At 36.7% G+C, this 24,897-nt stretch overlaps 1 protein-coding gene across 9 annotated transcripts in view; it reads left to right on the forward strand.

The window, feature by feature from the left end:
* LOC132155112 (receptor-type tyrosine-protein phosphatase F-like) overlaps nt 1-24,897 on the forward strand; it is a 279,321-nt gene that overhangs the window by 146,480 nt on the left and 107,944 nt on the right. For all 9 annotated transcript variants that reach the window (XM_059563911.1, XM_059563914.1, XM_059563917.1 and 6 more), the window contains exons 3-4: nt 15,339-15,484; nt 17,080-17,221. In XM_059563911.1, the coding sequence (XP_059419894.1) occupies nt 15,339-15,484; nt 17,080-17,221 (288 nt within the window). The remainder of the gene's footprint in view (nt 1-15,338; nt 15,485-17,079; nt 17,222-24,897) is intronic.

Raw genomic sequence — 24,897 nt, forward strand, 5'->3', positions numbered from 1 at the left:
TTGTGGTGCCATGTCGTGGCGTGCCGTGCCGCATTGCATCGCATCGCATCAGTGATTATACTGAGTTCTATTGAATGATCTATATATAATGAAGATCTATTATAGATCAGTGGTTCTATAGTATTTTGTACGCATTTTCAGCCAAGTGCATCCAGAATTTTAATTTTGATGCATCCCTTTTGTTTTGTTTTGTTTCAATACCCTTATAACATTCTTAAAAGTCACATTTATCAGTACCTATGTGATCATCTTTGCAGTGGTCATTGTCCAGTTTTGTTGTATGGAAATGAATAGCTTGGTTATTCTTCAAAAAATCTTATTTTGTTTTTCATGGAGAAAACAAAAAAAAATGAATACTAGGGGTGCACCGAAATTTCGGCCGCCGAAAATTTTCGGCCGAAATGGCATTATCGGTTTCGGGCCGAAATAAAAAAAAACAGCCGAAAACGTAAACCGAAAATGAATGTCACCCGCCCCTCCCAATCGTGAGCAAGTGCTTAGGTTTCACTCACGGTCGAGCTGTTATCACGCGTCTGCCTATCAAAGATTAAGCATGTCAAAGGGCTGTCACAATCAAAAAAAGCTTGTCACAAAAGCTGCACAATCGATCGGACCAACCAACACAAGTTTCGAAAACGAAAACAGGGAATCGATTTTAACAGCCTTCTCTCGGAGCGCGTCCAGCTCGTCACTATACGCTCGCAGCGAACGCGCGTCACACAGCAACTGCAGGTTCTGACACACACACACACACACACACACACACACACACACAGAGCCTATTAGTGCATAATATCAATGTAGCCTTCAGTAATGTTTTTCATTGATGTTATGGCAGTCCACATTGCTGACTTGTGCGCGTCTCAAGCGCCCTCTTTACGTTCGCCCTAATGCCTGTTTAGTTGTCGGTGGATTTGCCTATATTTGGCGTTGAAAAATGGATCAACGCCAAATATAGGCAATTTACTAACGATTCAATGAACACTTTGCCTATGTCTCAAAAGTCGAACAGGATTTTTTTTTTCACAAAAGTGACAGCCCTATACGAGAGGACACCAAAGTTGCAATATGTAACATTTGTTCTGCAAAAATCTCTTTTTAAAAAAAAAAAAAAAAAAAAAAAATTAATTTTTAAAAAACTATTTTATTTTTATGGAACATAAAACTTGAAGAATAATTATTATTTATATTTATTGTAAAAAATATTTTATGTTTTGTTATGTAACTGTTAATAAAAGTTCGATTATTATATTGTGATTTTTCAATTCAGATCCATTAAATCCAAGCAATATATATACACGTTTTTAAAAGAAGCCATTTTCGGCTTCAGTTTCGGTTTTCGGCCAAGTGCATCCTAAATTTTCGGTTTCGGTTTCAGCGCAGAATTTTCTTTTCGGTGCATCACTAATGAATACTATAGGTTTGGAACAACGTAAGGTTGAGTAAATGATGATGACCATTACTTTAATGAAATTCATTTGATATGTTCAGAAGATATTTATATAGTAGTTGAAGGGTATAACATTATTGAGTAAAGGACAGGCTTTTGTTTCAACTTAGCATATCACACACCTGTATTTAGTCTCATGGAATGTTTTGTAGTTGTGGATCTGCTATGGTGAATTCATTTTAATGAACATTCCATCAAGTCCAGACCCATTTGTGTTTAGATTCCAAAGGGACTGTAATTAAATTTCCTTCTAACACAGGTGTGAAAGTTTAAATGGTCTAGACTTGTAGAAAAGGGCATAGGTAAAGATGTGTGATTAATGAATGGGTGGGCTTGAAGGGGGTCTGTACCTTTGGGAAGCTGCATTAATTTTGTTAGTGTTGGTCAGAGGGGCTTTGACTGTGGTTTATAACGGGTCCCCATTGATCCAGCATCTAGCCACTGATCTACTCTCTAATCCTACATCCTCGTCTCGTGTCCATCCCCTGGGGGCACTTAAGCTTTTCTCTGCCCACCCGCCAGTCAATGGCACAGACTGTGCCAAGGTGACGGTTGCCCTTTAACTAAAAGCTTTAACAGCACCCTGCCTCTCTCATCTGAGCTCTTCCTGAACTGTTTATGCATGAAGATGAAGAAGACTTTGAAAATTAGTACATGTGTACGCTCATTTAATATACAGCACCAGGAATGTGTTGCTTAAACGTAGTACTTAAACATGAAATATTCTTGACTTGGTAAAAACAAGGGATGCTTAATATATTGATTGTTGGCCAATAATATTGGCTTTTTAATTTAACACTATTGGTCAAAATTGGTTATGTACAATGATCTATAATACAGAACTGAATTGCTCATGATGTCATAAATGTACATCAGATGAACATGATAAACATGGCATGCTCAACATATGTATTACAAATGACAAAGTGCTCATTCAGAAATCTGAATTAATATTTATGCTTTGTATAAACTTATACATTAAATCGCCTTGTACATTTATTCACTGTTATGTAATTTTGTTGAAATGAAATACATCTTCCTTCAGGTAGACTGAATGTTTTCCTGCCTTGCTAAATGTTGTGCTCATGAAGTTGCATTACCCTCAAACTGATTTTGTAAAATCAAAACGCAGACAGTGAACCTGGTTGCAATTAGCGGGAGTCACACTCGCTGTGAAGCGGGAGCAGCTGGCAGAGGATTCTGCTTCATCTTAAATCCTTCCTCAAACACCTACGTTCACAAATAACAATGATTTTCGCAAAAATAATGATTATTGAGAATTTGTTATTAATATGGTCTGGTGAAAATAATGTTATGGGCTGCGAGAAAAAAAAAAAGTGTAGGGCTGCTGTGTGTGCAGGCTGCATGGGCTATTAAATATATAAAATAATATATAAAATGATTAATACAAATGTGTGTATTCTGCAGTTTGCTGGTTTATGTTACACATTTTAGATAGAGCATGTCCATTTTACACTAGGCAACCAGTAGTGATTGAATTCAGTCCTGCTGGAGGTGGTTGGGGTTTTGGGGTTGAGATTTATACATCTGAAAGCTGAATAAATGAGCTTTCTATTGATGTATGGTTTATTAGGATCGGACAATATTTGCCCGAGATACACCAATTTATAAAATCTGGAATCTGAGGGGGAAAAACATTTAAATATTGAGAAAATCACCTTTAAAGTTATCCAAATTAATTGTTAGAAATGCATATTGCCTATAAAAAAAATAAGTTTTGATATATTTGCAGTAATTTAACAAAATCTCTTCATGTAACATGATTTTTACTTAATATCCTAATGATTTTTGGCATAAAAGAAAAATTATATAATTTGACCCATACAATGTTTTTTTGGCTATTGCTACAAATATACCCGAGCGACTTAAGACCGTTTTTGTGCTCCAGGGTCACATACTTTATTAGCCTACATGACACCCATGTCTGGTTGTCTGGCTAAAAAGAGGGGTTTATACAGTGGCCGAGAGGGGTCAATGCGTCGCAACTTCAAAAAAAAAACACTTGCAAATAGAAAAAGCACCAGCAAATCAAGAAAACATCTTGTTTCATCAATTTGACAACACATGTGCTACAAATGCTCACAACACAACCAAATAAAGAATTTTATTGGAAGCGTATTTTTCAGTGCTATATTTGATTGTGTTGTGAGCATTTTCAGCGTGCATGTTGTCAAATTAATGAAGTTTTTTAATTAATTTGCAGGTGCTTTATTTATTTGCAGCACTTTTTTTTTTTTGCAGCACACGTCAAATTGATGAAGCTGTTTTCAGGTACTTAATTTGCAGGGTTTTTTTCTATTTGCAGCGTGTTGAGCTCTCACGGCCACCGTAGGGGTTCATGATGTTTAATAAATTCGGCTGCTTTTAGCCTTACACTTATCTTACCCCATGTAAGATTTTTATAGTTACTAGTACTCGTTCATTTGTCATTATTTAACTAATCGCAAGTTTATATTAAATTAACACAGTCTAGAGCTGAAACAACTAATCGATTTAATCGATTAAAATCGATTATTAAAATAGTTGTCAACTAATTTAGTCATCGATTATTTGCTAAATAACTTTTATTTGCCGTAAGTGGCTCATTTCATGCATATTTTAAATCTGCGGTGACCAAAGTGTGGCAGTAATGAGCCACCGGAGGTTTTACTCAGCCAGTACAGCAGGAGAAGTAACGAATAGCCAATAGCTGGCCTCGTTTTATGTCACGTGCTTCCCGAACAGCGTCTCTGCAGCATTCAGGGAGATGGTGGAGACAGAGGGCAGTGGAGTAAGCTCGAGAAAGAAAGAAAAAAAAGCGGAAGATAAAACTAATCGAACGAAGTCATCCAAAGTGTGGGAGTACTTTACTTTGTGCCTTCAAAAAAAAAAGAGTAACCTCTAAACTTTGCACTACTGAACTGACTTTTATATGTTCAGATTCTCCAGTACAATGTTGTTTGCAAATGTTTAGATGTTTAGTCGTAAAAGCTGATAACATTGCTTTTTAACAGTTAACATTTAAAGCTTTACAAACATGTTCTGTGATCAGTTTTTCGTTTACCAGTTCATAATTCAGTCGTGCAGCCTAATTATGACTGAATGAGAGAAGTAAATGTTTAAATGTATTTGAAATGCACTTTTTTTCTAAGTATTCACTGCTCTTTTTCACACAGCAAGTTTTTTTTTGTCCATTTTTTTTCATATTTTTTCAATACTTTTTTTCTGATGGATGTTACTTTAAAATGTGAGTTCCATTCAGGTTTCATGCCATTGGCACTTTATTCGAATGACTGTTTACAATTTCACAGCATAAGCTATGAAGCTGTTTCCAAGGTATAAGTTGTGTTTACAGGAAAAAAAAATAATAATAAAATGCAATTTACTGCAATTTTATTCTGTTTTATTCTTATTCTTAGTGAAAATATGTTCTGAAAGATTCCTTAATAAGCTTTGTTCGGGATGTTAAACTACTTTAGGAGCCCTAAGGACTGCCATGGTGAAAACATTATTTGAAATCTCCTTGTGAAATTTGCTAGAGTACGTATGGGTCAATGTTTTGATTGCAGAAGAGTTCGACAAAGGATTACTAACACATAATAAAACACAACTCCAGGTATGTTTTTGATGAGGAAATGACAATGCAAAATGGTTAAAATCTCTAAAAAGTCTGTTGAATGATAAAGACTCTTTAATAATAAGTTACTTGGGGGAAAAAATGGGCAAAACAAAAATATAAGTACATAAACCGATTAATCGATTAATCGTAAAAATAATCGTCAGATTAATCGATTATCAAAATAATCGTTAGTTGCAGCCCTAACACAGTCTAATCCATTATGAGCCTTAATATATTCCGCACTCAAGCACATGCGTTACAAAGCACAGGCAGAAGTAGCCTAATAGACTGCGAATAAGATTGCAATTTCATATTTTGCATATACATTAGAGTTCAAATATAAATAAATCAAGTATATTAAAAAAAAAACGAAAAAAAAAAAAATTTGTAATGAAGAAAAAATATGTAGACAAATAAGAATAAATGCTGCACGTCGCACTCAGCATTATGAGCAACACACAAATCTTGCACTTTAATATTTCAAGGAGTAGAATACATTCCTGCATTTGGCTTTCAGTAACATCTTCCCTGCAGTGCGCAGACTCTTGAGGCTCTCTAGAACGGTCTCAGGTGATCACTTTGGGTTAACCTTTAAAAATATTTCATGGCTCCTTAATCTTTCATAGTGCCTGGCTACCCTAAGGGTTCAGAGTCACCCAGAACTTTTTGTACATTCTATCTAGTAGAGTTTTCAGCCTGGTGCCTCCTGCAAACCAACCTTAATGCTCACCTATCTGTGTTCTCATGCAAACATTCTTTTTTCCCTTTGACAATAGTGAGGTCTGGATGGCACCGGTTTATTGTGTGCATGCTTTCGATGTTCTGTGCTCCTCATAACAATAGCCCCTTGAGAAGCCAGCTGGAATGCACTCGCATCTAGTGCTGGTGTGTGCTTTAATATTGATGTCTGTCTAAACAGGAAGGTTTTCTCTGCGAGGCAGAATAACTCTATTGTTCTATCATGAGGGCCGAATAGGTAGTAACGATATTCCCTCATGATTGCCCATCTCCGTCTTTTGATCCAATATCATGTCGACAGTAGGAAAGTCAGATAAGGAGTCACAGCTTTGAAGACTTCAGGATGGGCACCGGTTTAAAGGCTTCAAGTAATGCTAAACCTCCACTAAACCGACTGGTCATATGATACAGCTTACCTCTATTAACAGGAAGCTCTTTTTTCATTTACTTGTCAAAGACATATGATGGAACATTGAGCTAATTCTTTTATTAAATAATTTTTCCCTCAGTGGCTACATATGTTCCCTCCACCCAAACAATGTAAAAACCTCATTTAATCTTAATTTGTGTCAGTTTTCTTTCTTCTATGGAACACAAAATGTCTCTCTAGTCTCTACCTACGTTTTTGAATGTAGAAAATGTAGATACATTTGACTGCCGTTGCCAGCTGAAATGAAGACTAATGACAGTAAAACAACCCACAACTTTTGTTTTCAGACCAAGTATAAATTATACGGCAGTACTATAGATTGAATATTAAAGACTTGTTTTCATGCAATTTCTTGTGCAATACTATGTTGTGACTTCAAAACACTTTTACCATATTGCTCACCTGGTATGATAAATAAGTCACAATAAAAGAGCTCAAAAACTTGCAGAAACACCAGCCATTTCATTCCGAACAGCCCTGATATATGCAACAACCAAAATAATAAAATATTGCCATATTTTTGTTTTGGATTAAGCCAATGTGCAGCTACTGCTTCTTTTTCTTGTTCTTGTTCTTGTTCTTCTTTTTCTTCTTGTCATTTTGAAGCTTGAGTTTAACTTGAGAATTTTCTTTTTTTGGCTGAACTATCCCTTTAAGATAATTCTCCAGCAGTGTCTTAGGAGGAAAGCCATTAGTTTAATGCTCCTCACAGAGGGATAAGCATAATTGTGCTTGGAATTTGTGTTTCGCACATTCTCCTAAATAATTTAATAACATTAGAAAGTGGCGGACTCAACAGCAGCCTAACGCCATGATCACTTAGAGAACAAATTCCACTGGGAATTGTTTTTCCTTCATTTTTTTTTTAGTTCCCCACTTATCCGATCGTTTATTTATCTCTGTTGTTTGGTCCATTGAGTTATGCATTTCTCAAGTCCTGCAAAAGCATAGTTCCGATAAGTTTTATTTCAGACAACTTTCATAGCCATTCGTCATTTTGCCTAGAAGCATTCCCCTCACTGTGACAGTTTGCAGCAGATGCCAATGCATGGGATTTAGCCAGGGAATCGTGCATGTTAATGAAAGAAATGGAAGATATTGAACCGATAGAGCAAAAGGACTGGCTTGCTGTAGAGTTAATTGAAAGCAAAATCCTGTAAAAGGTCTAAAACCCAGTTAATGGACAACTTTCAGTAAAACAGCAGCAGTTGATTGCATCGGACACATTTCCGCTGAGTGCACAAGTGAAAATGATAACTTGCTAATCTATTATTAATGAGAATGAATGGTTGGCTCCCTACTTTGCGTATTGATCCTTGTACTCAGTCCGGATCGGGTGTTTCTGCAGAGAGGGATTGCTGCTAATTGCCAGGTGTTCATTTGTCATCTCAACTCTAAAGTCTTTTTTTTCTTAAAGCCGTATAAATGTTTAAAATATTCCTTTAATATTCTGATGCATTCTGCAACACAAATTCCTCTAGGGAAACCCCTAAATTATCAATTTTGTAAATGGCCGTAGGATGCAAATAAAACGTGTTTGCACACAAAAGTAAAAGTTCTTTCATCTAGTCAAGAATTTTTAGCACAAATGTCTGTCTCCTCTTAAGCTGGCCACATGCCACTGTCTAAAGCCTGACTCTAGTCTGTAGGAAATATATGCGATGGGTGTCCAAGGCACCTGTTCTGGTGCCTGTGGATTTATTGGGTTGGTTAATACTAGAGCTGAAACAACTAATAAATTTAATAGATTAAAATCGATTATTAAAATAGTTGTTAACTAATTTAGTCATCGATTCGTTGCTAAATAACGTTTATTTGCCGTAAGCGGCTCATTTCGTGCATATTTCAAATCTGCGGTGACCAAAGTGTGGCAGTAATGAGCCACCGGAGGTTTTACTCAGCCAGTACAGCAGGAGAAGTAGCGAATAGCCAATAGCTGGCCTCGTTTTATGTCACGTGCTTCCCGAACAGCGTCTCTGCAGCATTCAGCGTGATGTGGGAGTAGTTTACTTTGAGCCTTCAAAAAAGAAAAGTAACCTGTAAACTCTGCACTACTGAACTATTTAAGGGGACGTTCACACATCGCGTCTTTTGCGCGCTCAAGTTCGTTATTTCCAACACCGCACCGCATCGAGTTAAAACATTTCAACTTTTCAGAATGCCGCAAGCGCACCGCGGGTCATGTGACAAGAACTAACCAATCAGCTTCATCCTTTCCCGTAACAACGTTAAAAGCTCAGTCAAGATGAAAGGAGCAGCTGATCATAGTTGTATATGGATTTCCATTTTGAAATAAATTTAGTAGCAGAGCTACTGCAAGCGATTTTTTGAGCTGCAAATCCATTTATCCTTTGCTGAAATTTCCACGTCTTCAAGGAGAGAGCACGTCATGGTTGCTTAGCAAAGGCAGACGCCTCAGGGGCGCTTCTGCCCGAGCGCTTTGGAAAGAAGGAGAAAGCGGTGCGCCTAGCCTTTTCCACGCGTTTTTAGGCACGATTTGTGAACGACCCCTAAGACTTTCATTTGTGCAGAATCTCCAGTACAATGTTGTTTGCAAATGTTTAGTCGTAAAAGCTGATAACATTGCTTTTTAACAGTTAACATTTAAAGCTTTACAAACATGTTCTGTGATCAGTTTGTCGTTTACCAGTTCAAAATTCAGTCGTGCAGCCTAATTATGACTGAATGAGAGAGAGGTAAATGTTTAAAGATATTTGAAATGCACTTTTTTTTTTAAGTATTCACTGCTCTTTTTCACACAGCAGGTTTTTTGTGTGTGTCCAATTTTTTTTTCTGGACAACCTTCTGATGGATTTTACTTTCAATTGTGAGTTCCATTCAGGTTTCATGCCATTGGCACTTTTTCGAAGGATTGTTTACAATTTCACAGCAAAAGCTATAAAGCTGTTTCCCAGTAAATAATAAAATACAATGCACTGCAATTTTATTCTGTTTTATCCTTATTCTTCGTTAAAAAATGTTCTGAAAGATTCCTTAATAAGCTTTGTTCGGGATGTTAAACTACTTTAGGAGCTCTAAGGACTGCCATGGTGAAAACATTATTTGAAATCTACTTGTGAAATTTGCCAGAGTATGGGTCAGTGTTCTGATTGCAGAAGAGTTCGACAAAGGATTATAACAATAAAACAACTCCAGGTATATTTTTGATGAGGATATGACAGTGCAAAATGGTTAAAATCTCTTAAAAATCTATGCTGAAGGATAAAGACCATTTATTAATAATTTACTTGGGGGAAAAAATGGAAAAAACTAAAATATAAGTACATAAACTGATTAATCGATTAATCGTAAAATAATCGACAGATTAATCGATTATCAAAATAATCGTTAGTTGCAGCCCTAGTTAATACAAAAGGACTTGGACGACACCACAGCCACCTGGGAGGTCAGGCCAGGTACCTCTCATCTCCTCCTATGACATGTGTTCTCAACAGAGTTTGTCTGAGCATAAAATAACCCTGAGACCTGAACCTCTCCTCTGTCAATTCACAAACATGTTGAGGGCACGTTCTGCACTACGCCAATCTGTTGGCTTTGAGACTTTGAGAGCTCTACAAATGTTTCAAGAGCACCTAGAGGATAAAGTCACTGGCCACTGGAAAGGTCCTCTGGATTGCCAACTCGATCAGAATATACAATGGACAGCACAATGCATGTAACTAATCTGATCTTTTATGCTTTTTAGCAAGCCCTTTGGTTCCAAATGGTATCTCAGGTTTTCAATTTCAAGTTGAAATTTGGTGATGAAAGTATTGATATAAACGAATTATCTGCATGTCTACACTGTTGTTATCTGTCTCTCTCCATGATCTCTGTGGTTCATTCATGCATCTAACCTGCCTAAACTCTCAGAAGTTTATATGCGCTTTAATTCAAAACATGTGCCCAGATGGGTTAATGTCCGCTGATCCTTGCTCATAACAGTGGGGGGAAAACCCACATGCTGAGTACTTCTAATAGAATTGTCATGAGAGAAGCACTCTTGAATGTCAAACTGACGCTAATCTCAAGCTTTAAATCAAATGGGCATCCAAGTATGCATGTTTTGGGAAACTCCCAGCAAGGTAACTGGAGAATCTTTTTGGGGTTTTACCCATTAAACTACTAGAAGCTAACCATGATGGCTGCTCTGAGCTGGCTGTAAGCTCTCAAAACTCCCTTTACACTCTTTTGTGTGGGTATAACAGAAATAAAAGTGACCAGAAAGGCTTTTATGAGGGAATGTATTGCTCTGCAGTGCCAATCAAACAGGTCTCTAGAGGAACCAGCAAGTAAATGTCATTTAAATGTCAGGCCAGCCAATACTCCCGTGGGTCATAGAGGTGCTGGTGTGGTACACATTGGCTTTGATTTTACAGTGGATACACATGCAGGTGCATACACACAAACAGCCTCATAGTTGTGTGCATCTTCTCCTCAGTTAAAGCTCCAGTGGAGTTTATGTCCTAGAGCAAGAGCAGCCCCAGCCGCCCGGCACACTGTACTGATGATTTAACAAACACCCACTATCTGCTAGTCAGTACTTCTTCGCCTTACCCGTAGGCACTACGTTATGTTAACTAGGTATTGATTTTGTTTTCTTCAGCACTACCCCTCTGATCCCGAAGTATAAAGAAGGAAAGACACCATTGCGCGAGCACCATATTCCCTCAGCTTCTTCCCTCCAATAGAATCATATGTACTACCACATGTATTCTCCACACTGCTGTAATATATCGCTCCCTTGACTAAGAGAGGATTCGATTCCCACCGTGGACCACCCACTTGGACACTGTGATCTATTCCAGCATGTCCCGTGGTTCACTGGAGATGTTTAACTGTGATAATGGATTTTGTGTCCTCCTCCTTATGAACAAGATTTTTAGAAATCATGGGACTGATAAACTGAGATCAGGTTAAAAGTGGTTTTCAGGGTCCAGTTTATGTTTTTTTTTTTTGTATTTAATGGCGGTAAAGAGTTTACAGATGAGAGTCCATGTTCTGTTAGATTCAGTATTGCTGTGTTTCTGATCTGATTTTTTTTTTACAGATACATTTAAATTAATTGCATTAATAGCTGGGTAGAAAATAAGATCAACTTTATAACATCATTACTATAATTATAAAAAAATATATATTATTCATTATTTGTATACATTTTGCATTTATTTAATCATTGTTATATTAATTAAATTGTGTAGCTTCTTTTATATTTGAGCAAACAGGTCCATCAAAAAACTGCTTGGTGCACTTTCTAGACACAGAATGTTTACATCTGTCCTTGTACACATATTATAAGGTCAAACACTGGCCTGCTTGTCCTTGAAGATGATTTCCCACCCTTGTGAGAGCAACTACAAAGAGTTGCTTGTATTATTTTTGATAATATCTGTATTTCATGATGTTTATATCTGGCTTTACTTTGTGATTCACCTTTCACCCGCATCACCCACTATTTCCACGGAATGTTGCGCAGTAGCTGCAATTCTGCCAAATGTTCTTGCTCTGCTTGATCTGGCACCGATGTTCTTTCAAACAAGCCATTACATGTTTGAAATGAATCAGGCGATATGTGTGGGTCTTTGTCTTTGTACCACCCTACCTAGTTTGAGCAGTGATGAAACATGTCCCATTGTTGTTTGTATTGTAAATGCATGACAAAGATGCAGGGTGTGTGAGCTGCTCTCCCAAAAAACCATGAGCTGCAGTGCGCCCCGACTGGCCGGTTTAAAAACCACCCTGAATGTTGTTTAGCCATAAGTTCCTTGCCGTACTATTGTCAGCATCCCTCTTTTTGGAATACAGAATTAAATGTTTTGATTCCTATTCATCTCCACGTGTGAGAGTTCCAGACCGTAACTCTTTTTTTTCCCCAGACCCTAACAGACTGTAATAAATTTTATTTCATTATATATATATATATATATATATATATATATATATATATATAATGTTATAAATAGATATATACAGGGTTCCCACAGGTCCTTGAAATCCTTGAAAGTTTGTAAATCTGAAGAAAAAAAAATGTCAAGGCCCTGGAAAGTTTTTGCAAATAAACATACATTGATCCTCCTTGAAAGTGCTTGCATTTATTTTGTGCAATAAGTTTTCTGGAAAAAAAATCCATATTATTCCCTCTGGTCCGCTAATGCGTTATTTCGCAAACAATTCGTGTTGATTTACAAGTAACTTGATTTACAAGTTAAGTACATTAACGTGTTACGTTAAGTGTTTCGTGCGTGAGGTACTTTGTGTTGTACGTTGCCATGACGTTAGAGTGATCATATTTCCTCTTTTTCCCGGACATGTCCTCTTTTTGCAATTAAAAAAAAAAGATCTGTCCTGGATTTCTGAATCGCCCATAATTGTAGGGAATTCGGCTTTTGCTTTCTACAGTCGCCAGTGCTTTTTTGTATTAGAGTGCTGCGAGGGACTGTTTTCTTTATCCCCCTCCCACTGAATTTCTGACCATTTTTGTGTCCAATCCCACCCCCTCCCTGCAAACACTCTAATATTGCATAATATTTCATGCATCAGGGAGCCGCTATAAATATGCACAGTATTTAAAGCTCTTTTTCTATTAGCCATCTCTCTCTCTCTCTCTCTCTCTCTCTCTCTCTCTCTCTCTCTCTCTCTCTCTCTGTCTCCTCAACCCGTGAACAGTCAAATCGGACTCCTGCAGCTCATGTTGAATGCAAGGTTGCCAAGTTCGCATATTTGTTTTTGTTTTGTTTCCGCAACTGTTAATGGGTTGAAGGTTTGAAATGTTGCTTTATTAAATTTGACTAAAATGCTTGTATTGAAACATTTTGCATGTTAAGTTTTGTGAAAGAGGCCCACTGGTAGGAAGCTTTTTAGCTGTGTTTATGATCAATATACATAACAGTGACTTTAAAATATGTATTTTAGGTATGGAAATGACATATTTTCAGTTTTGATATTTGGGATATGGTCATATATCTTAAAACTTCTGGTTACATGAACCTAAGATCTTTTCAATAAAATCCATGAAAAAGTTAATATCAGATCATTTTAGAATACAGTATAGGATGTACCGGATATTCTTCAGTTTTATGCAAAACAGAAATACGACAAATAGAATATCAGATCTCTGTCATATTGCCAAAAATTAATGCAAAAAAAAAACATTTTTTTTGTTGCATATTTGTGTTTGACACATGAAAACTTTAAAAATGTATCTTACAAGATAACACAATGTAACCTTGCTCTCACTTAATGTGGGGACACATTTCGTCCTTGAATTTGAGTGTATTGTACCTGGAAAGTAGAGGTCTTCACGGGTCCAAAAATTCATGCCCGAACCCGAAAGAGACCCGTAATGTACTACACCGAACCGACCCAGACACGTCTAATATTTCAAAAGCTGGACCCGGACCCGTGTAGATCCGAGAAATGCCTACCCGGACCCGACCCAGACCCGTCTATTATTTGAAATCTGGACCCGAACCCGCCGGGAAGACACAGACCCGACATGACCCGATTGTCACATATTCCACCTTAAATTGCTATTACAAGTCAATAAACCTGTTGCGAAAAATACAGCTTTTTGTCTTACCTAATTTAAGGAGCCGTAGTCTCTCTACCTGACTGGCTGTGATGCATTACAATCCTTCGACAAGAAAGTTATCCATGTTATTCCTCTCGTTATTCCAAGTCCAAGCTTAATCCACTCATTATTTTCAGCTTCAAAAGTCCACTTGATGTCACGGTGACGGATGACAAATGCAACTGTTCACATGTACATTCTGACTCGAGTTAACTTGCATAATAACCTCAACTGTTTGCCCTTTTGAACTATAATAACGATCGCTCGTGCAATGCCATGGCCGCTGATGTTATTTATTTGCTAACATCTCTGTGCTCTCTGCTCTGCGTCGAGTCTGAATCTGACCAATAAAACTTTAAGATTAAACGGTTCATTTATATTATTATAAAAATGGAAGAAAATGTAAAGCGCGGTTTGACGGTCAAAGTGTCCCTCACTGGTTGCCATAGAAACATGAAACGCGATTGAGACTGCACATGCGTGCTAGCTGTATCAACCTAAAATATGCTTTAACGCTTTAACATCATAGAAAACATTCATGTGACAGTTCACCTCAGATTGTGTTGCTGATTTGAAATATATTAAATATTAGTGTGTCAAGTCTGCAAGCATTATCACCATGCGTGCACTTGCATTAACTCTGAGTCTGCACGCTCTGCTTCTAAAAGCAGAGAGAGAGAGAGAGAGAGAGAGAGGGAGCTTTTTCTGGCTCACTCTTTTCTTTTCCTAATTTTACAAATTGCAAGTTACAAAAAGCACAAGCAGTGTTTGATTACGGCCGGGTGTTCTCCGAGTCTGATGACTCCGATCGCACGGGTATTACACACAATGTTAAACAGACACGGGACCCGAGGTAATAGACTCGAACTCGACCCGGACCCGGCTGATCATTTAAAATATAGACCCGAACCCGTACGGGTCCCGGGTCGACGGGTCTCGGGTGCACTGTGAAGACCTCTACTGGAAAATCTTTGAAAGGTCCTTGAATGTGAAGTTAATCAAGGTGTGAGAACCCTGTATATATAATATATATACATTTACATGTCAATATAGTTAAATTGACAGAACTAGACCAAGTGCATCGGAACATAATGCAGGGTTCTCGAGACGTTGAACTATTTTTATCTTGACACATCTTATGCCTCATGGAATTTTAAAGCGGTTTTGATATGTTTTATAAAATTTTGACGCAACATTTCTCAAATATTTAATTCGTTGTTTGTCAGTTTTGTCATATATTTGATGAGTTTGATGTTTGTCAGTTGACAGCATTAGTATTTTTTATTAATGTTACAATGTCTGTTTTATTTATTATTATTATTTATTTTATTTTATTTTTTCAATAAGAAGCTGTTATTCAGAGAATGTGCCATTCTGACAAGTATTATTTGACTTAGGGGGAAACATTTTTCTCAGGCTCAGCTGCAGCTGTTAACTTAGTTCATAACGAGTTTAACATTGTTTTCACAGTTCAGGAACTAATGGATGCTTTCTTTCTCTATGTTTTTTTCTTTCTACCTTGCTTTTCAAGGCTTGCCAAATTTCATCAAATCTCCAGAGGACCAGACGGGGATTTCGGGAGGAGTGGCATCCTTTGTGTGCCAAGCAGCGGGTGAGCCCAAGCCTCGGATCACATGGATGAAGAAAGGAAAGAAAGTTAGCTCCCAGCGCTTTGAGGTGACTAACTGTCTCTCCCTGCCTCTCCTTGGCATGTCAGTGTCTCTCCCATGCCACATCATTATGATGCCTTTCTACTTTCCATCGTCAGTCGTTTGTGCAACACTCTTGTTTTTCTTATTGCGCTCTTATGCTGATATATTCTTTTGTGCTGCTGTCAGCCACCTCACACCCTATTTGTTGTCCCTCTCTTCCCTTTGGCCTAATTCCTGTTCTATCTGTGTTGTGCAGATTAAATCGGAAGCAAATGTAAAGAGGTGTGATGACCTCGGGATGGTTTAGAGTCAGTATTCTTCCCCATTCTTCCCCATTCTTTTTCAACAGGGAACAGGGCTGCTTTTAAGCAATAAATAAATGAATAAAAAACTAGTTGTATGATTTATTACAATTTATTTGATTACTTATTACTTTATTACTTATAACTTGCTTACAAACAAACAAAAAGTATTTGGACACTTTCAGGCAAAAATATGTAAACAAATAGTGTTAAGTGATTATTTGTTTGTTTTGGAGCAAAAAACGATATAATTATTAGTGCTGTTCAAATCGCATTCAAAATAAAAGTTTTCATTTACATAATATATATGTGTGTATATTTATTATGTAATAAACATGTAAATACATACAAATACAGTATATATTTAGAAAAAAAAATATTTACATGCATTTATTTATATTCATATAATTTATAATATATTTAATATTTAAACAACATATTTTTCTTAAATATATGCATGCATGTGTGTGTAGTTAAGTATATACATAATACTTATACACAGTAAACACACATATATTATGCAAACAAAATATTTTATTTTGGATGTGATTAATCACAATTAATCGTTTCATAGCACTAACATATATTGTCTTATTTTATGTAATAAAAAAGCTTCTTACCATTTTATTTATTGAGAAACAAATATTTACTTATTATAATTTTTTTTTACGACTACAGTGACCTGTAAAACACATCTAAAAAATGTCAAACCAACTGGTATCTGACAAACATTTGTCATAATCTCTTGAAACTGTACATTTTAGTTTTGGCTTCAGTGTCCAAATATGTTTTGGAGCTGCTTTGTCAAATATTGTCCAAATATATATATATATATATATATATGTATATATATATATATATATATAAAATAATTTTTTCAACCATGTTGCCTAGCCCTGCTCTTTACTAAAATGAGGCGATGTAGATCTCTGTGTGGGAGGAGAACACAGCAGCCTTAATGCACTAAATGCATCATCTCTGAAGTATTCTTTAAGTATCCTGTTCAAGCCCCATACAGACCTTGATGATTTTAGGTATTCAGCACCACAAGCAGGGCTAAATTTTTTTTTTTTTTTTTTTTATATATGCACAAGAAAATGAGCCCATCCCATCAACAGTTGTCACAATATCCGCCTTTTGGATAGACGTGGCACTTCCAAGAGAATAACTCAAGACAGTTAGTACTTGGCTGAAAGTTCAGAGGGAGGTTATTAAAGACCCACTGCTCTTTATATGATATACGATCTGTCTGAACGTTTGTCGTAAATTGAAGACGAGAGGAGAGAAAAATATTTGACAGTGTGTCTTTCTTTCCCAGGTGATTGAATTTGATGATGGCTCGGGCTCAGTTCTCCGCATACAGCCGCTACGTACTCATAGGGACGAGGCCATCTACGAGTGCACAGCCATCAACAGTGTGGGAGAAATCAACACCAGTGCCAAACTTACTGTGCTGGAAGGTAAGATGCCCCTATTGCCATTTGATGGCCCTTGATTTGACCGGTATTTTATATATTCTGGCTTTTTTGCTTGAGCTTTTACCTTTAATTGGACAGGATAGTGGAGAATGACAGGAGAAAATGGGGTGGGAGTGGGAAATGAGCCTAGCTGAATTTGAACACTACCTACCAGTTTATTTTTCATATCATCTAGCCATAACAAGTGATAAAATAATTAAATATAAAAATGGAATTATGTTTTTACATTTTTATTATTCATATATTTTTTGAAGAATTCTATTATTGGAATGCCTAGTGGATTGTAAAATGAATACTTTTGCAAAGATAACCAAATAAAACATTAACACACTACCAATGTGGCTTTTTCAAAAAAATGTTTATAAAGATTTATTTTTAGTCAAAGTGGTTGTCGATTGACTTTACATTTGCTTTCATCATGATCATAGTGTATATAGTGTCTTGCGTCAATAGTAGCATATTAGGTTGTGAACCCTTGTTTTAAGAATAACCCCCTGACCCATATTTCCATTGCACCTGGATTGCATATTACTCGTCGATATATACATGTGTTGAGATATAATACTGAAGCATGAGACTGGAACATGAGCATGTGACAAATGTCGAAAATTCAGCCACTATTAAAATGAAAATCTTAAAATATCCCACAGAATTCCTTCTAGTAACGGCTGACCCATCCCAGTACCATGTGTTTGGTATTACACATGTGCCCACAGTGTAATCCTTTTAATCTTATTTTTCACCTCCGTGTACGAGCAGACAAATGCTATTTGGTTGAAATTAGAAGCTTCGAATTAAGAAATCATCTGATGAATGTTAAGTCCTCTGGCCCTGTTCAGAAAGAAAGAGGAAGAGAGACGTGCCATATTGAAGACAGGCAGTGTGGCTCTTTTAGCTGCTTTCCACAGTGAAGTGGATAAGCTGGACGCCCACAGGATCCTGCAGGACAGAATGAACTCTATTTATAGCTCATTGTTCATTGGAAGCAATGCATCATTTGTGTCCTACAGCAATGCTGAAAGACCAGCACAAAGGAGAAGCTGAATGATAATGATGTTCTCTAATGACTTACTAAAGGATGTCCTCTGCGGCACATTTAGAGGGTCTTGGGAATCTCTGCCAGAAATGCAATCACCTCATCTTAAGCTCATAGAAATTGTATTTCGCTGAAATGTATAACACATTGATTTTGATCACTGTTCAACCCGGGCGGAACTGTGGTGCTTACACTGCTTTAAATCCAATAGGTACCGTGTTTCTTTGGCCATTTTCTTGGAACAGAGATGGTATGAATATGATAATCATGCAGTTCCAAGGTGTATTTCACATTATACAGTCAGTCAGCCAGTCATTATGGCAACATAAACACAATTAGACTGACATTTAACATTAAAATGAGAGAACAATATGTAAAGCGATATGAGAGAAGTGAGCACAGTCATGTTGGAAAGCATGATTGACCAATTAGAATAGTATTTCAGAGAGCCGTGTAAAAGGAAGTTAAACAAGTTTTTATTTTTGGTTTGGTTTGGTTGAATGTTGCAAGGCAAAAGAAAGAAAAATGACTGTATCTCTCAAACAGCAAGCCATTATGTACTTAAAAGAGTTAAACTTCTTAATGTTGAATGGCCTGGTTTACAGACTTGTGTTAATGTGCTAGAACTTGTTTCAGTAACAGGAATCACTCCCATCTGAGTTTAGCTGGTCACACACCGCTTAGGAACATATGAGTCACTGCGTCTGCCTTTTTAATTAGCTACTTGTATCATATTGCTAAACAATTAATGAGAACTTAACATAATTGAACCCAATTTAAACAGAAGGCAATTATGAGAGCATTTCTGTTGTGATTATGATTTGTATGGTTGCTTTAAAAACGTGAACAATTCCTTTTCCTTAAAGGGCCCCAGATGCATCCTAACACAACTTCAGGGTTCACATGTCGCCACACACTACACGACGTGAGGAATACCAGCAGGTTTCAACTTCCAGACTGCGCTTGTACCAAGGTTGTGGGTGTTAGTTGCTCACAGCTGTTGCCTGTTGAATAAAAATTTGCCATGCCTCTGTTGTAATCACATTGTGCGGATGCTAACATGGGCCTCTGTGTGAATTCATAATGACTTCGTCTAGCTGCTCCCCAATTTGTGCTCCTCATTTCTCTTTAGCGAAGAGATTTGACATTACTGACACTCAAGGACTGCAGCGAAGACTGAATGCAAAGCAGTTTGTTACATGTACCTTTTGCATGGTTCAGTTTAATGATTTCATTCCATGCGCTAAATCACAATCAAAAGGTTTAATTCTGGGTGCATTTGCCTCAGAACTTTTCCTACCATTCCTCCAGATTGTAAAAAAAAGAGTTTCTCTGAATTTTGGCCGATGCATTTTATAGTCTTGTATCATATTATTGACATGATGATGTACATGCTTTCACATGTTACATAGAGAGGAATTAGAAAGAACTCCCAATGTCCTCTAAACCCACAGGAATGCTTTTAAGTGATGGATCAGAAGAATATTTCTGTACATTGAGGATGTGGTTTCCTCATTAGATATTATCTTCAAAAGCTCTACGGGTATGCTTCCAAAACTCCTGGAGCACATGTCTTTCAAAGTAGCTCAAACCTGACAATGTATTTGCTAAACATTACTCACTATCAGTGAATTATTATTGAATTAGCAATTTAGTAAAGAGTTGGGATGGAAATTGTAAGGAATTTAATGTTTGTAGTTCTGATTCAGATTTAACTTAGTTCACTTGTAGTTCTGATTCAGGTTCCATTAACAATTCTTTTTTTGAGTTTTAAGGAAGAAAGAACGATTCAGATTGCATTCACAAGCAGAAGCTTGTTTTGTCTCAGATTTCAAACACTAGAACAGTTCAGTTCTTATCAGATCAGATTATGTTTTACAATTCTTGGGAAGAAAAAAAACAACAACCGGTTATTACCTGTTTATATTTATTGCTTACAACAGCTTTGCTGTCTTTATCTCTATATCTATATATCTTATTTTTAGTTCTGTGTTTTTGTTTTTATCTACTAGATTAGTTTGCGAAACATGTCACGTGTTGCACATATGTGGGGAAAAAGTGTTAAAAAAAATAAATAAAAAAATAGTCTTTGCGCCACAAAGTATTCACAAAAAACAATGAATCACACTTTTGAAAGTTTCAGGAGGCCATATTTTGTTTGCGTCTGTGGAACAATGCAGATTCTAGAATTGTAATAGGCCATAGGGCTGTCACTTTTGTGAAAAAATCATTTTCGATTTTAAGACATAAGTGTTCATTGAATCGATTGTAAAATCGATTTTCCATGTCTAAAAAAAAAGACATTTCCTTTTTCAATGCCAAATAATGGACGAACATAAAGAGAGCACTGGAAACGCACAAGTCAGCAATATTTCTTATTTATTGGCATGAAGTTTCGTGCAGAATAACAAACAGCAAAAGGAGTGCAACATTCTCTAAAAATAATATATGCAGAGGGGACTTCTGCTATAACATAAACGAAAAACATCACTGCAGGCTTCAACCCGGCTGCATTTATGATTTAGGCAATTCAAAAATCTCCAATATTTTAAATAATGATTCAATCCATTTCAAGCATCTGTTCAAAAATGAAACTTTAATTTCCTTGAAGTTGAGAACAAGCCTTGTGTGTAGGGCTGCACCGATCACGATAGGCCAATCGTTAATGCGCATCTTGTCAGTAAAGCCGGTTCTCTAATCAGCGGTAAATTCCATCAGGTGCTTGATTTCACATAGAGCAGCTGTTACTAAACAGAGCTGTTGTTACCTGACTAGCTGCGCAAATAAACGCTGATAATGAACGTGGATTTGCGCAGCAAATCAAATTTATTGGACAGGAAAACAAGTCAATCAACATTTTCGGGGTCCAGAGCAGAGCGTTTTTTTATTCACTATATGTCCAGCTGTTGAGAAGACGGGCTCCGACCACACTGATGTCCCAGGGACACTCAGGTACTTCATTGCCAGCTGCGCAATTTCGGAATTCTTTATTTTCTTTTTCTCCTGGTTTGTGAGTTTTGTTACATCTACTTCTACATCTTCTTGTTTAATTCTTTTAAAATTAATAGTGTACATATTTGGTTAAAATCGATTCCCTATTTTCATTTTCGAAACTTTTTTTGGTTGGTCCGATCGATTGTGCAATCGATTTTCGAACGAAAAGTGACAGCCCTAATAGGCCATGATGATTTTCTTTTCTTTTTTTTTTTTTTCTCTAGCTAATCAAGTAAAGGCAAAGACTAATCTGGATCAGTATCGCCCACCATGTTACTGACACCATTTGTCATCAACTGTATTTCATTACAATAACCTTTTGAATTAGAACCTGGACGACAGTTCTGGTCATTTTCCTGAATGAAAACTTTTGGTTTTCCTGAAAGGGCATCATTTGCTTATGCACATTCCAGGGAAGCGCTCTCACGCAACGCACGCAAACCCCCTCTGCTTTACAGGTGTGGTCTCTAACTGCTTTCCCGGCTCCAGTCAACGGTCCATGTCACGAGTTTAATTTCTCCCACCATCTGCTGGCTTGAAGCCCAGCGCTGTAGATCATGAGCGTTTGACAGTTACAAACTGCGTCTGTCGAGGGCAGCCTCTTCCAAGGACTTGTGCAATATGGCTGGGTGGAATCACTCACCTGGAGTCTGTATCGGTATCCCTGCCTCATTTTCGAGGGCTTTGCGATTTAGCCTCAATTACTGGATTTTAAATAAAAACTAGTTTAAGTTGTGGCTTCAACCTGCGGCTTGTTGCACAATCCAAATTAAAGGCTGTTTTGACTAACATCAGTAATTAATCCTGATAGAGCATGTTTGTAGCTGCCAGATCTCATTGGAGTCACTAGCGATTCACTACAGCTGATACGTTTACAACCTTTTCCAATATAGTAAGCTCTCTCTGGTCCAGTTTGGTTTGGAGGAAATGACCTCAGAGTAGTGTTGTAGTGGCTATTCCCTGACTGAAGTTGCTCTGGTAATTGTGAATAACATCCCTGTGGCTCTGACGGCTATGCTCACTAGGCCGCATAATTGGAGCAGTTCACACTTTGAGTCGTCATATGTCCGACAGCCTGGTCAGTGTAGCTTCAGGGTGAAATGGTCATAGGCTTTCACTTTCAAAAGTTAAATAAATTGAATAATGTAGCCTGCTGAACTTGGAAAGTTAAAATTGAGGGTAAAAATATGTGACGTTATGTGATCAGGTAATGGAATGAGGCTGTGCTATATAGTGGACAAGGTAAATTCACTAAATGCCATCCTTCCACAAATGTATGCCCAGCATGCAATCCATAACAGAGTGATTTGCACTGTATTGTAAAATAACAAATCAACTTGTTAGAATGAATTCAGCTTAGTTTGCAATCACAGGAATAAATGATATTTTAAAATGTATTCGAATAGAAATCGGTTATTTTTAAACTTCAAGACCTTGAAAATATTTTTATGACAATAATATATTTACTTTTAGTGGTGTCTGAGAGTATTTGCAAAGTAACCAAAAATATTAAAATCTTTACTTAAGCAAAATGTATTCAAAACTCTTTTAAGATGCAACTTGTGTGGAAAAAGAAACAAATATGCAAACGGCACAGGACGTTCCAAACCAAGTTTTGTGGTTATCTGTGGTGTTTCAGGTCGTGAGGTTATTGGTTTGACAAAATGTGGTGGCAGTGGCAGCTATACAGTCTGTTTCATGTTTAGTTTGATTAGCCCAGTGTCAGAGATCTAGCACAGCCTGAAGAGAAGATGTGTTAATAGAGAGGTTCACGTGTTTGATCTGTGTTGTTCTGTCGAGCAGACTGAAAGAATAAGTAAAGGCTGTCACAGACACTGAGCCGAGGGGACTTCATTTACATCTACTGCCATCTTACACTATTCCTGCACATTAAAGTGAACTCTTTCAGAAATAATTCAACTAAACATGTGTTTGAATGTTCACTGGAAGAATAACATTTTAAAATATATTAAAAATGAAAAGTTATTTTAAATTTGAATTATATTTCATATTAATATTCCTCTTTCTTTTTACTATAGCTTTGATCAAATATATGCAGCTTTGGTGAGCATAAGATACTTTATTGTCCACTCCTTTTTCAAAAACATTCAAATATTATACAGACTCTATTTTCTTCACACCATATACTAATGTTCAAAAGTTTAAAAATGCAAACGGCACGGAATGTTGAATTAAATTTATATTTTATAAAAATTCCTTATAAAATTCCTTTATTAATATTTTATTTATTTTTTAGTATTCATAATATATAATTTGTATTTTATTTGATGCTCATTTAATCTAAATATAATGAATATATATTATTTTGTATATTACTCATTTACAATATTTTTTACAGTACTTTTTTTTTGATGATCTTTATAAGACCAGCCATGATATCAACGATATCAGTAATATTTAAAAATAGTAACACAAAAATACTAATAATAATAATAAAAAATAAAACATAGCAATATCTGCCAATAACAATTTAGCCACCATTATACCATAATCGTACAAATTGTAATCAGCCATGTATATATATATATATATATATATATATATATAAACATAACATATATGCTAGTCTGCATAACATATGTTTAAAAACAGATAGCAGATCGTGTGATTTCCACATGGCTCAAGGTGACTCAGGCCGTTGCGCTTGAGTGGAGTGACCAGAGCATCCTTCGGTTGTGGTAATGGGTCACACGTGTTGTTATGTACAAATCAGTGCTGTAGCATAAATAACTGTGCCTTTGGCAGACCTGGTGATCATACCGAGACACAATAAACTGGAGGACACATAGGAAAGAGGACAAGACAGAAAAAACAGACCCATGTGAATAAAGGAGGGAGAGAGGGACCTCTCACACCTACTTAACATTGACTAAGTGACTTTTGGAGGGAAGTCAGGCTGAAAATTCTGTCCAGCTAGAAAAAGTGTATTATTTCAAAGGTCATGGCATGCATTACACCTTTTTCCTCACCACCGACTTAGATTAAACAGTGTGCCGCTGAAATATTGCAGACAGGACTCCCCCACTCCTAGGGTATGGTTCACCTTTACACATGCTGCTTTGTTATTTACTATGCATGGCCATATATAACTTTTTAAGGTTGAGGATGTTTTGGGCAACTATTGATTATGCTGGGTCTGTTTTCCACCTGCAGTTTGGTCCTCATGAATTCAGTGCTCACAATTAAAGTGAACCAGGAGCTCTTACCTCAGCGAAACCCATTCAGACTACATGATCACTGTATACTGAAACTCTGTTCCAAAAACAAGCGCCTGCCGATCTAGACAGCTTTATAAGTACATCATCATAAGGTAGTCAGCGTAAGCCAGTCCCGTAATGCATTGTGATAAGCTCTTGCAAGTACAGTATTCTCATTAACTTTAATTATATACATTATATAAATTAATATATTAATATTTAAGTTTATGTTATTTTATATAGATCTTTTAAAAATCTAATATATTCACACGACCATTAAAAAGTCGGGGGTTGGTAATATTTTTCAAATTTTGGAAAGAATGTTCACCATGGCTGCATTTATCAAAAAAAAAAAAAGAAATATTAGTGCTGTTGGGATTAATTTGCATCCAAAATAAAAGTTTACATCA

The sequence above is a fragment of the Carassius carassius genome, chromosome 12, assembly GCF_963082965.1.
Source record: "Carassius carassius chromosome 12, fCarCar2.1, whole genome shotgun sequence".
Taxonomy (NCBI): domain Eukaryota; kingdom Metazoa; phylum Chordata; class Actinopteri; order Cypriniformes; family Cyprinidae; genus Carassius; species Carassius carassius.